This window comes from Morus notabilis, unplaced genomic scaffold (assembly GCF_000414095.1).
Source record: "Morus notabilis unplaced genomic scaffold, ASM41409v2 Scaffold179, whole genome shotgun sequence".
Taxonomy (NCBI): Eukaryota; Viridiplantae; Streptophyta; class Magnoliopsida; order Rosales; family Moraceae; genus Morus; species Morus notabilis.
The window spans coordinates 400,899-412,114 of NW_010360916.1; the positions used below are offsets into that span (position 1 = coordinate 400,899).

Genomic DNA, 11,216 nt, shown 5'->3' on the forward strand with positions numbered 1-11,216 from the left:
AAGCAAATTAATTGCCAATTATGATTCTTGATAATTAGTTATCCATTGGATTTAAAATAGATAAGTTGGGGGCAGGCAAAAAATTAAGTTAATTAAGTGGACGTTTAGTTTATAGATTCAGAATTATTCTCATTTTACGTGTATTTTTTGTAAGAAAAAAACACTGTAGAGAATCATGAATCATGATTCAGAATCAGTGATTAATACATGAAACAAACATAGATCTACGTAACGCGTCCAATACAATCCAATCCCAAAAATTGGATATCGAAATAGTACTTGTATTGGAAGATGTTTTCTAATTCTCGATAGAATGGATGAATTGGTAAAGAATTTGAGCATCCAAAAGGGATTGGTTGAATATATCTAATACTTTTTACATATGAACTTTCTACTTTAACTTTTTATTAAGTGTGTATATATTTTATGGTATGGTTTTGAGTATTTAGAAAACATACCATCAACTTGTTACGCGACTTAACAAATATTGCTTCCTTGAGATGTCAAATTTGATAACCACCATTATCTCAAATCACCACAAACTCAAAACCTAACGTTTGTCTTTCTTTAAAATCAATTAATCTAATTGGTTGACGGCTAATAGATGAAAACAAGCATTCGTTAGCTTAGTTGAGAGAATCAAAGAAAGGAGAAAATATACGTATTCTGCACAAGTTACAAGAATAAATTAAAATAAATATCAAAATAAATGGCAAATAAATTAGGACTGATTTTTCCTAATTTTCTTATTTTGATATTTCTCATAAACAATGGACATTTAGTTCACAGATTTAGAACTGTAATTCAGAATCATTCTCACTTTACGTGTATTTTTTGTGAGAAAAAACACTGTAGCAAGCCACGAATTATGATTCGAACCATGACACGAATCCTCATTCCGCATCAATTTTATTTCTTGCACTATCAAAATCAAATATTTGAGCTTGTAAATATAAAAAAATTATTCGTCGACTATCCAGTTGGAAGAGCAGAGTGATGATGGCCTAAATATAGTAATACACAGGGTGATCATCGAAGAAGACCGTTTTCTGTTTATTCCTCAGAAACCTTGAAGAATGTATAGGACAAAATCAGGTTATTGATCCCATCCATTCTAGGATCTGTTTCGAACTCGGGATCAATGTAAAAGAAAACCTGCGAATATCAAAATGTTTTAATAATCTGATTTTATTTCTGAGACAGAATGCAAATGGCCATCACTTACAGGCATGTCAATCTGCTCCCCAGGAAGAAGACGCTGCTCCTCAAAGCAAAAGCATTGTATTTTATTGAAGTAAACCGCAGCCTACGCAAAATAATATCAACACTCTGAATTAGCAAAATCAGATGAAATCCAGTGTCAGAAATATTCAACAGGAAGGATATAGTCTTACAGCTCAAGAATTATAAGAAAGAAACGGGAATGAAACTCCTGTAAGCATGTTAGACTAGGACATATCTTTCCATTAGAAAAATTTCAATTAAAAGAAAGAAGCATAATTGATCTAAAAAAAAAGAAAAAAGAAAGAAGCATAACTTTCTTCATTTGCGAATAACCATCACCAAATGACGGTTTTTTTGTTCCTCTTTCTTTCTTTTGTTTTAGGCATGATTCAACATCAAAATATAAAAAATGCTTCAGGTACAACAGCAGTAGGCGTAACAAATCCCCAAAAAAAGGTGAACCATTTGAAATGTGTTCTAGCCTAAAGTTGTTTGGCTCATAGGTTCAAACCCATTTCAGCCAATTTGAATGATGACCACAGTTGAAAAGGTTGTTTAAGATCCCAATCCAGATTTAAATACTGGTTGAAATCAGCAAAAACTGAAACTAAACACACAACCACAAAACCAAACGCCCCCCTCTCCCACCAACTCTCCTCTCATAATATCGGTCAATCCGAACCATTTAGCCCATCTGTGATGACCACTTAGCTGGGTTGTGTGCGGAGGAATTTGCGAGCCGGGCAACACAGGAATTTGAATACAAGTCTACTCAAAATCCTGACTAAATAAAGGCTGCCTGAAAGGCCAGGTTTGAGATTCAAGAAAAGAAAATGCAAATCACCGACAGAATAATGACAAAGATAACAGCCCATATCTTTCAGTTTTGTTAACACAAAAACCATCCTTACACTGACATTACATTGGATACTGAGATAATACTCAACAATTTACAAGTGAAGCAAATGTTTTTATTTATGGATCAAAACACAAGAAGAAAACACAGCAATTACACTCATCCCTTAGTTGCATGAAAAGAAACAGCACTGATTAGTACCTTCATAGGAGTAACATTATATGTAGATACTCCAGTTATCGCAGTTGAACTTCGATTCTCAGCAGTGTAAAATGCAAGAGCACTTTCTCCAGGCTTAACCCTTACCTATAGAAAATAAAGCAAAAATATTAGCATAGAGCACTCAAATTGCAATAGAGTTCCTGATTTGAAATAGCAGTGGTGCATGTAGTTGCCGAAAGGATGGACCTCTCTTTGTGTAGGAATAAATCTCCATGGCATCCCGTCAGCCACATCAGCATTAAACTGGACCACTATCTCCCTGTACGGAAAAGAGAATATAAATGCTATAGAAAAGAAACATCTTAAATAAGGAATACTTGTAAAGCTAGAATAATATAGGATAAGTGAAGTTAAATCCCGAATCAAGTCACTTCGGTCCTATCAGAGCTGTCTGTGTACAGATGTTTCAAGGAATTGAGAATTATGTAACAGTAATTTAGTCCAACGTGGTCATATAGCAAAGACGCGTGCTTGTGTCTAGAGATTGGAGGTGGTGTGAGTAATGCACAACTCATCACGTTTTTTATGCAAAGTCCACTGGGAACCATAAAGAGAACTCCCACCATATTGAAAGTAATGTTAGATTATAACCTGTCATTTTATAGCTCTTAAAAAATGTGATTAAGCTAAGAAAAACAAATGCCTTTTAATGATTAACATAAATCCAACTCTCATTAGGAAACTATCCTGATTGCTTTTGAACTGATTATTAAATCTTATAAGATCCATTCAACCAAATGTGAGATTCATCACTTATAATCACAATGCAATTTGATATATGAAACGGCTGAACAGTAAATCTTTTCTTGGTCTTCAAATTAATTTACTATAACCAGTCTAAGAAAGTAAACTTTAAAATATAATCATAAGGTTAATGTAGAGACTAGAGAGCAAAAACGTATCAAACATAAGGAACATGAGATGCACGCTTGATAGTCCAGAAGTAGGATAAGATAAAGTATGCGGAAAGGAATTTTTGAAAAAAAATTCCTACAGCTAGCAAAAGCAAATGAACATATTAGTTTAAGATGACAATGCATATGGTAGTTGGAAAAACAAAATACACCAAAATGATTGCGAAGACCAAAGTTAGATCATTCCTTTTTTTTTTTAAAGAAAAGAAACAAGGATGAGAAATAAATAACAGGGAGAAAAAAGAGGAAGAACAATCTTTTCTAGAGCAGACCTTGTAGTGACTGTCCCATCATTAGCATGCCGAGCAATCTTTTCTTCAACACTCTACCCAAAAAAAATAAAAAAAAAAGAGTATCGTTGAATTTACAAGTTTACAGAACCTGAAGGTGAAATTCCCAAAAGCATATGCGATATAAAATGGATACAAGTCAACCTAAAGTTGTCCACACCTCCTAAATATGAACATATCCCTCTGGGAGGATACTTCTCATTATACTTTTGACCTTCCCAAGTATACTTTCTCCTACCATTTCTATTTATTCAGATACTGTACATGCATACTCTTTCAGATCAGTTTCCTGAGAATTGTTATTAGCTACATTAGTAACATTTTGAGATGCTCAAATGCTTCACCTCGCCACTCAATTACGCAAAACATTTTATTTAGCATATATCAGGGCTCTAGCAATCATGTCCTTTACTCCTTCAAAAAGAGCACAACTTCCCATGTCACTTTTGATATTCTAATACAATTCTAGACAGAGAGAGAGAGAGAGAGGGAGAGAGAGAGAGAAGGAAAAGGCCCTCAACTTCTCACAATTCCCTCTTTCAGTTGGAATTAGTTGTGTTAAATGTAAAAGAAAGTAACATGTATGCGTGTGTTTGTTTTCTCTCTCTCTCTCTCTCACTGTACATATATAACACATACATAAATATGCATATGCATATCAACATCTACGCGTTGGAAAAAAAAAAAAACCCCCAAAATAAGTTAAAAGCTAAAGTCGGACCTCACGTCGCTGGATGGTGCCCCCATACCCTGTTGCCTGGCAAAACCTCCTGTATAGGGGAACAGCAGCATAGCTACATCCCACCATTGCGAACACCAGTGCTGTAAGATAAAGAAGCATCTTCCTTGATTTCTGATCGTTAGATGCAACAGATGCATAGTGATGCTGACTGAACAAAGAATAAGGTTTTCTGAAGCATTTGGTAGCATGTGCTGAAACTTGGCGATACTTATCAAATGAACCCGTACTAAATTCATGTATTAACTCTGTTCTCCATATATTATATCCAACAGGCCTCCAATATCCATTATTACCCCTGGTGAAACTATAACTTGATGAGACTAAGTCATGAGGTAAACACCTGAATCAATAAAAAGAAAACAAAGGTCACGGAATTCATCAAGTAAAAAAGCTGTGACTCGAAAGATATGTCATAATAATCTGTTAAATCTCGAGAAAAACACCCCTTGAAAAAATTTGGGTGACCAAATTCCATAAAGACAAAGTGAAGCATGGAGTAACTGGTTAAGCCGTGTTAAACTCAAGATCTAACTTTAAATATCATTTCTAGTCCTATAACATAACTACCTGGATGCAAGAGGCACGTCATGTAAATGTTTTAGGTATGGCAAGAGATGTGCTCTTCTAGAAAGTCTTGACAATGACATGTTTGGAAAGATTGGAAGGCAGCGTATCACAGAATTTCACCACCATCTACAGAGAAAGTTGATTAAAAGGGCATAAGACTGAATAACCTACTCCTGTTTATTTTCTGTATCATAACCAGGAAGAAACAAAAGAACACACAATCAAAAGTTTTGGACCAATTAAGACCCATACCATCTCCAACAAACAGAAATTAAGCCATCATTTTTGTTGTTTCGCTTTCAAATTTAGTTGCTCTACTATTAACTGCAAGCAAGGCCAACACTAGTTTCTTTTGTGAAAGCTAGAGAAGAGCACCAACTAGTAAAATAATATATATGTGTGCATATATATATATATATATATATATATATGTATCAAAACCACGAGGGTGGCTTAAATGTGTTATGGTAGCCCCTCAACTTTCAAAGTGTCAGAGTATCCCCTGAACTTCACCCAAGTGTCGGCATAGCGGCATAGCCCTTCAGTTAATAAACCATTAAAAAAAGACTGTTAAATGATTCAATTATCACATGATGATTGTTTAGCCCAAAAGAAAGAAAGAAAGAAAGAAAGAAAGAAAGAAAGAAACCTAAAGAGTAATACAAAACCAGCCCCAGTCTGAAGGCAATCACATCAAACATAGAAAGCCAACCAGCCCTAAAGAAAGGAAAAATATTGAAGCATTCAAATTTCATCGTAAATATAGGAAAATATGTTTAGCACAATAAAAAGCCCACATGCTAATAAGAGGCACAAAAATATGCACTCGTCAATGTTATCAGTTAAGTTAAGTCATCCACAACTTTGGCAAATGAAACAGAATTGAATCAGATAATTTTCTGAAAGCTCAAACAGCACCAACACCAACACCAGCACTCCATATGCGAAGGCTTTAACAGAAGCTATAATGAAGTTGGATGATATGAGGCTGAAAAGAAGCTTATTGGAACCACAACAAAGTTCAATGAAGACATGGATAGGTGAACATCTGTAGTGCCTTGAGTGCTATGATTAAAAGATTTAACATCTGAGGAAAGATTAAGGATGTTTGCGGATGAAGTGGACAAAAAGCGCCTTCGATGAACTTATAAAGCTGCAGCCTCGAAAGGGGCATGAACAAGGAACATAGTTGCAAGTTTTCTCATGTTCACGTTTCTTTCTGCAACTCGAAATTTCTTTCGATGGCGACGAACAGAGTACAGGAAGAAAATTGATGACAATAAGCAAAAACAAGTTTCCGAAAGAAAATGGGAAACAAAATGAATTAAGACAAATATAAGTAACTACCATGCTTAACTAATACAAGTAAAATCCAAACTCAAGCATTTTCACAAACACCTGGCGTGCAATGTATTAGTTCATACGCAAACATCACAATCAAAATATCAAACTAAGCGAATACAAGTAAAATCCCAACTCAAGCATTTTCACAAACATCTGGTGTGCAATGCATTAGTTCCAAACGCAAACATCACAATCCAAATATCAAACTAGACAAATACAAGTAAAATCCCAACTCAAGCATTTTCACAAACATCTGGTGCGCAATGCATTAGTTCCAAACGCAAACGACACAATGTGAAGACCAAATTTTACACCACAACAACAAAAAAAAATTCATAAACATATAGATGAGCCCATACGCGTGGAATCAACTCTTAAATATCTCACTGTTGACTGGCCTTGTAAATTTCAGAAGAGAAATTCTAAGTGAGATTGGGGAAGCAAGGAATGGTGAGCAGCTGGTGCGCCGTGCGTGCGAAAGCCTTGCCAGAAATGCGAGAAGTCCCGGTTTTTTTATTTTATTTTATTTTTATTATTTACGGACGGCCCCTGAACTTTTTAAATTGGACAATATTTTTCTTATTCTTTTTATTCATGATAATTAACCCTTTTAACTTAAAAATCATTAAAATTTAGGTCTAATAAAAAAAGGTTCTTTTTTTTATTTTTTATTTTTACCGAGCGTCTTTATGGAGGTCGTGGTCAGGAGGTGAATAACGGTTGAAAATTGAAACGGAATGCATGGTATTTTCATCAAAATAACTATTAAAACCTCATCTAAATATATATATATATATATATATGAATATACAGAGTCCTTTAGAGTCCTTTAGTTCGTTGATTCGAATTTTTAATTCGAGTTAAGATGTGACTTTATGTGAGAGCTTTTTACTATAACAAAAAAGTTAGACATGACTGTTTTTAAGAGTTTTTATTGTAATAAAACTTAAATTCTAAACACGAATCGGTAAAATAAACGGAGTCATAAACTCAAAATTGATCACCTGCTTCGCCAAGTCCAACCAACCTCCCTCTGGTCGAAGAGGTGAACCTTACCTTTGTTGCTTCTACATGTCATGTACGCTGAAAACAACTGGCAATAATCAGACCAACTGATCTTTTCTTTGTTTTTTTGGTTTTATTTTTTTAGCTGAATTTTAACGCCAAACTTGTTTATTCGGAGGGAACGCCACACACTGAGGTATAAATAATATAACAAACCTCATTCCCTCCAAAGATTAAAAGGATCTTCACGAAAGCAGTCGGATTTGGTGATGTTCTATGGATCGGAAACACAACAATTACATTTGACATGTTGACTTACGTGACAATCAAAGGAAATTCATAAAATTTCCCCTAAAAACGCCAAATAGTATTCTCCGTCATTAAATAAAATCTTTACATCCAATGCCGAGAAAATTGAATGAATGGAAGTTATAATTTATTGTATAAATCTCAGCACTATTTTCAATCATAATCAAGTTTCCAATGTTTCCATCAAGAATTGACATACTGCAGCCCTGGCTCGATAACAGGGCTGAAAAAATGCCAGCTTGAATCGTGAAAAGCACCAAAATAATCATCTAAAACTGTCTGAATTTTGAATTCCTCCGTGAACTTTTGAGCCGACAACATATGCCTTGCTGAAGCAACAGTTGAGTTCTTAAACTCAGATACAAACTGCTCATAATTCTCAAAGCTATTGCCAAATATTACTAGGTTATTCAAGTGCTCAATTCTCCAGTTTTCCTGCAACAGATTGTCATATAACTCCGCCTCACAATGCGGCATGAAGAGCATTGTTGGCTTCTGCACCTTTCGCCGACCTTGCTCATTAATTGATAAGACAGAACAACCTAGAAATTCAAGAACCCGTGATTCTGTCGCGGAAAGAATAGGATCAAATACCTCTATGTCCCCAATCCAGCCGAACTTACTCTTTAACAGAAGAGCAAGGCTCAGCTGCAATCGAGGATTTTCGTATGATTCAATACTGCCTATGCCATATATAACCATCTGCATCTTCAACTCCGAGCCTAACACCTTGTGAAAACACTGGATGATCTCTGGAGATCGAATCTGATCCAGTAAAGTAAGAAAGAATTGGGAAGTCTCGAGTTTCTTCATACAGATTTGCATCTTCTGCTTCAGTTTTGATTCTCTAAGGGAATTAACTTCAAAATCCGTTGGAGCCCAAGAGACTGGTTGTTGCTGTTCCCGAGTTCTTGTTATTGGACAGGTTCTTTTTCTGCCACGACGAGGTAGGACAACTGTCCATTCTCCATTCATAGAACTAGTTTTAGCCGTGAGAGTTTTAGCAGACGCTGCCATAGCAAATCAGGAATTCTCTTCTTTCCCTTGTATTAAAAAGCCGCTTCCCTGTTCAGCAATGAAATACAAAATTCTGAGAGATAGTTTATGTGACATAGGTAAATGAACAGAACTAGATATCACATTCGTATCTGTTGTAGATGCTACAAATTTCTCCAGGCCTTCCAGACAGTTTATGTGACACAATATATCTTTAATAAGGCAAGAGAGGTCCTCAAAAATTTACAACACAGATCACTTGGATCTGGGTAGATATTTTTAAAAACTAATATCTAAATTCCGGTCTCTAGTAAGGAGTACAAATAAAAAGAGGGAACAAACCTCATAACCCTAAGGCCCTCTTTAAAGTCAAAACCTCAAAACTCCCTCTATCTCTGACATGGTCTTTTCGAATGGCATCGGGAGGTTTACGATTTAACACGAAAATCATTAGAAAACTCATAGTTTTAAGAGGCGGAATTGGGAACTAACGTGTTTTGTCTAATCGAGGCGAGGCGTAAGCCTCAAGGCATATATGGAGACAAAAACTACATATTCGTAACTAAGTCATAATATGAAAAAAAAATTACATTTACAGTGTCTGAAATCAGATAGTCGATTGTTGTGGACATATTGCTTGCCATTCTGATATAAAAAAAATAAAAAAAATAAAAATCAAACACTATACAATGACACCAATTTCCAACAAGTATGAAACTAATCAACTAACATCAATTTCCCAAAAATAGTAAACATAATCAACAAAAGATAAACAAATAGCTCAACACCCAAATTAATAAAAATAACAATTTTCACCAGTATCAACCACAAATCACAATAGCAATTTTCAACAGAACAAATTCCAAAAACATCAACCAATTTTTAACAAACTCCACAAAGAACGAATTCCATAAACTAATTTCTATTTCATACATTAAACTTCAAATTAAAATTTCGGACACAAAACTTGAATGTAATCTATAAACCCAACTTCAACTTGAAACACTAATGACGAGCACAATTGAAGCTCTTTTCATTCTTATAGTCAACAACTTAATGAAATCTCCTTTTCCTTGTCACTTTATCGTTTTCTACAGAACCGGCTTAACCCTAAGGCAGGTTAAGCGGCTGCTTAAGGCCCCAAAGTTTTAACCTACAATTTAGGCCTGTTTCTATTATATTTTTTGGGCATGTCTATGGTAGGGGGAGCTTTTTTCCCCTACCGATACGGTGAAATCCAACGATCCATATTAAATCTTAGTGAACGTTTACGTAGTCTCATTCACACTGGATTGTAGCCTATATTAAAAAAAAACCTGAAGAACAATAGTTTTTTTTTTTTTTTTGAGAGTGAAGAACAATAGTTTAGTATGCCCAGAAAGTAAAAACCAACCTTAAAATCAAGAATTTTCCTCGCAATCCAAAACTCAGAATCTCAACAACCCAGAAACCAACAATTCAAGCAACAATTATCAAATTATCAAATTTTATGAATTCAAGACAACTCAGAAACCTTCAAATTATCAAATTTTCCTTGCAATCAACAATTCCAAAGAATTCAGACAACCCAGAAACCAACCTTCAAATTATCAAAATTCGTGATCTGGTTGATTTCGAAACAAGCAAATCCAAGTCCCTAAACTGGGTGATTTTGGAATCAAGAGAGAAAAAAGTGAATGAGATTATGGTTTTGTTTGCTCCAATTTCCGAATCTATTGTTTCCTCGAAAATTCCTTCATTTTCTTCTTCCCCAAACACCTCTTCTATATTCTCGCGACAAATATGAACTCTCCAAATTGTAGACATAAAAATAACTTACACAAAATTCAGAAAATATTAACGATAACAATAATCATATTGGTAATAACCATAAAGTATAAATTAGATTTCCCTTTTCCAAAAAAAAAAAAAAACCCCCAAAGACTAGAGAGAAACCTGTTTTTGAAGAAGTCTGAGTATTCTTAAACGCATGTAATCCGAGATCTTCAGCGACTTTAGTCTCTTTGATAAACGAGCAACAAGATGATGAAGAAGTGGAAACCCGGAGCCACAATTAACGGAAAATCAAACCAACCGACATAAATCACATGCTCTTCCTCCCATTAATCAGTGGATCTCTTGGCGAAGTCCGTGACGGAGTCCATTATGCCGGCGCCATCGTGGCGGCGGACTGAAGTCGGCGAGATGACGCCGTCTTTGCAGGCGCCGTTGGAAGAGAGGGCTTCTGTCGGAGAGAGGGGAGACTGGTGGGTCTGCAAATGAAACTCCTCCTAACCAATAACTCCCTGTGTAAAAATATTTTTCTTTTGATTTATTTCTCTTCTATTTTTAAACGCATAGACTAAGCAAAAATTATGGCCCGTCTGTTTTTGTTTTCGTTTTCGTTTTTCACGTTTTTTGAAGTTAAAAAATGAAAACACATTTTAAAAACGTGTTTGGCACAAAATTTTTCAAAAAACAAAAATAAAAACATTTTTGTCTTTTTGTGAAAAAATGAAAACGAAAAAAAATCCGTTTTCTCGTTTTCGTTTTCATTCTTCTGAAAACAGTTTTCATTTTTTTTTTCTTCTCTCTCTTCTCCACTGCCCACCACCCCCGACAGCCCCCTCCCCCACTCCGACATCAACACCGACACCGGAGATGAAGGACACCGGAGATGAAGGACGACAAAGAGAGACGTCGCCGGAGATGCGGTCGCTCGGTGGCTATCGTCAATCGTCGGACGCTGCCGCCGGCCCCACGCCCCC

At 35.5% G+C, this 11,216-nt stretch overlaps 2 protein-coding genes across 9 annotated transcripts; both read right to left on the reverse strand.

Annotated features, from left to right (window-relative positions):
* Positions 1–917: 917 nt before the first annotated feature.
* Positions 918–6,787, reverse strand: LOC21406710 (cytochrome c oxidase assembly protein COX11, mitochondrial). Of its 7 annotated transcripts, none has more exons than XM_024165313.1 (10): positions 6,547–6,787; positions 5,465–5,532; positions 5,068–5,354; positions 4,816–4,941; positions 4,228–4,588; positions 3,489–3,541; positions 2,489–2,561; positions 2,282–2,386; positions 1,226–1,306; positions 918–1,155 (listed from the first exon to the last, which is right to left on the reverse strand). In XM_024165313.1, exons 4-10 carry the CDS (start codon positions 4,893–4,895, stop codon positions 1,054–1,056), a joined length of 855 nt encoding a protein of 284 aa, XP_024021081.1. In that variant the 5' UTR covers positions 4,896–4,941; positions 5,068–5,354; positions 5,465–5,532; positions 6,547–6,787; the 3' UTR covers positions 918–1,053. The 7 variants fall into 7 exon arrangements, with proteins under 7 accessions (XP_024021081.1, XP_024021078.1, XP_024021082.1 ...); XM_024165310.1 differs by having other exon boundaries at positions 6,519–6,787; XM_024165314.1 differs by lacking the exon at positions 5,465–5,532.
* A 796-nt stretch (positions 6,788–7,583) lies between these two features.
* On the reverse strand, positions 7,584–10,760 carry LOC21406711 (protein SENSITIVITY TO RED LIGHT REDUCED 1). Of its 2 annotated transcripts, XM_024165361.1 has the most exons (3): positions 10,405–10,760; positions 9,060–9,114; positions 7,584–8,538 (listed from the first exon to the last, which is right to left on the reverse strand). In XM_024165361.1, the coding sequence occupies exon 3, from the start codon at positions 8,488–8,490 to the stop codon at positions 7,657–7,659; it is 834 nt and encodes a 277-aa protein (XP_024021129.1). In that variant the 5' UTR covers positions 8,491–8,538; positions 9,060–9,114; positions 10,405–10,760; the 3' UTR covers positions 7,584–7,656. The 2 variants fall into 2 exon arrangements, with proteins under 2 accessions (XP_024021129.1, XP_010095970.1); XM_010097668.2 differs by lacking the exon at positions 9,060–9,114.
* Between the last annotated feature and the right edge of the window lie 456 nt (positions 10,761–11,216).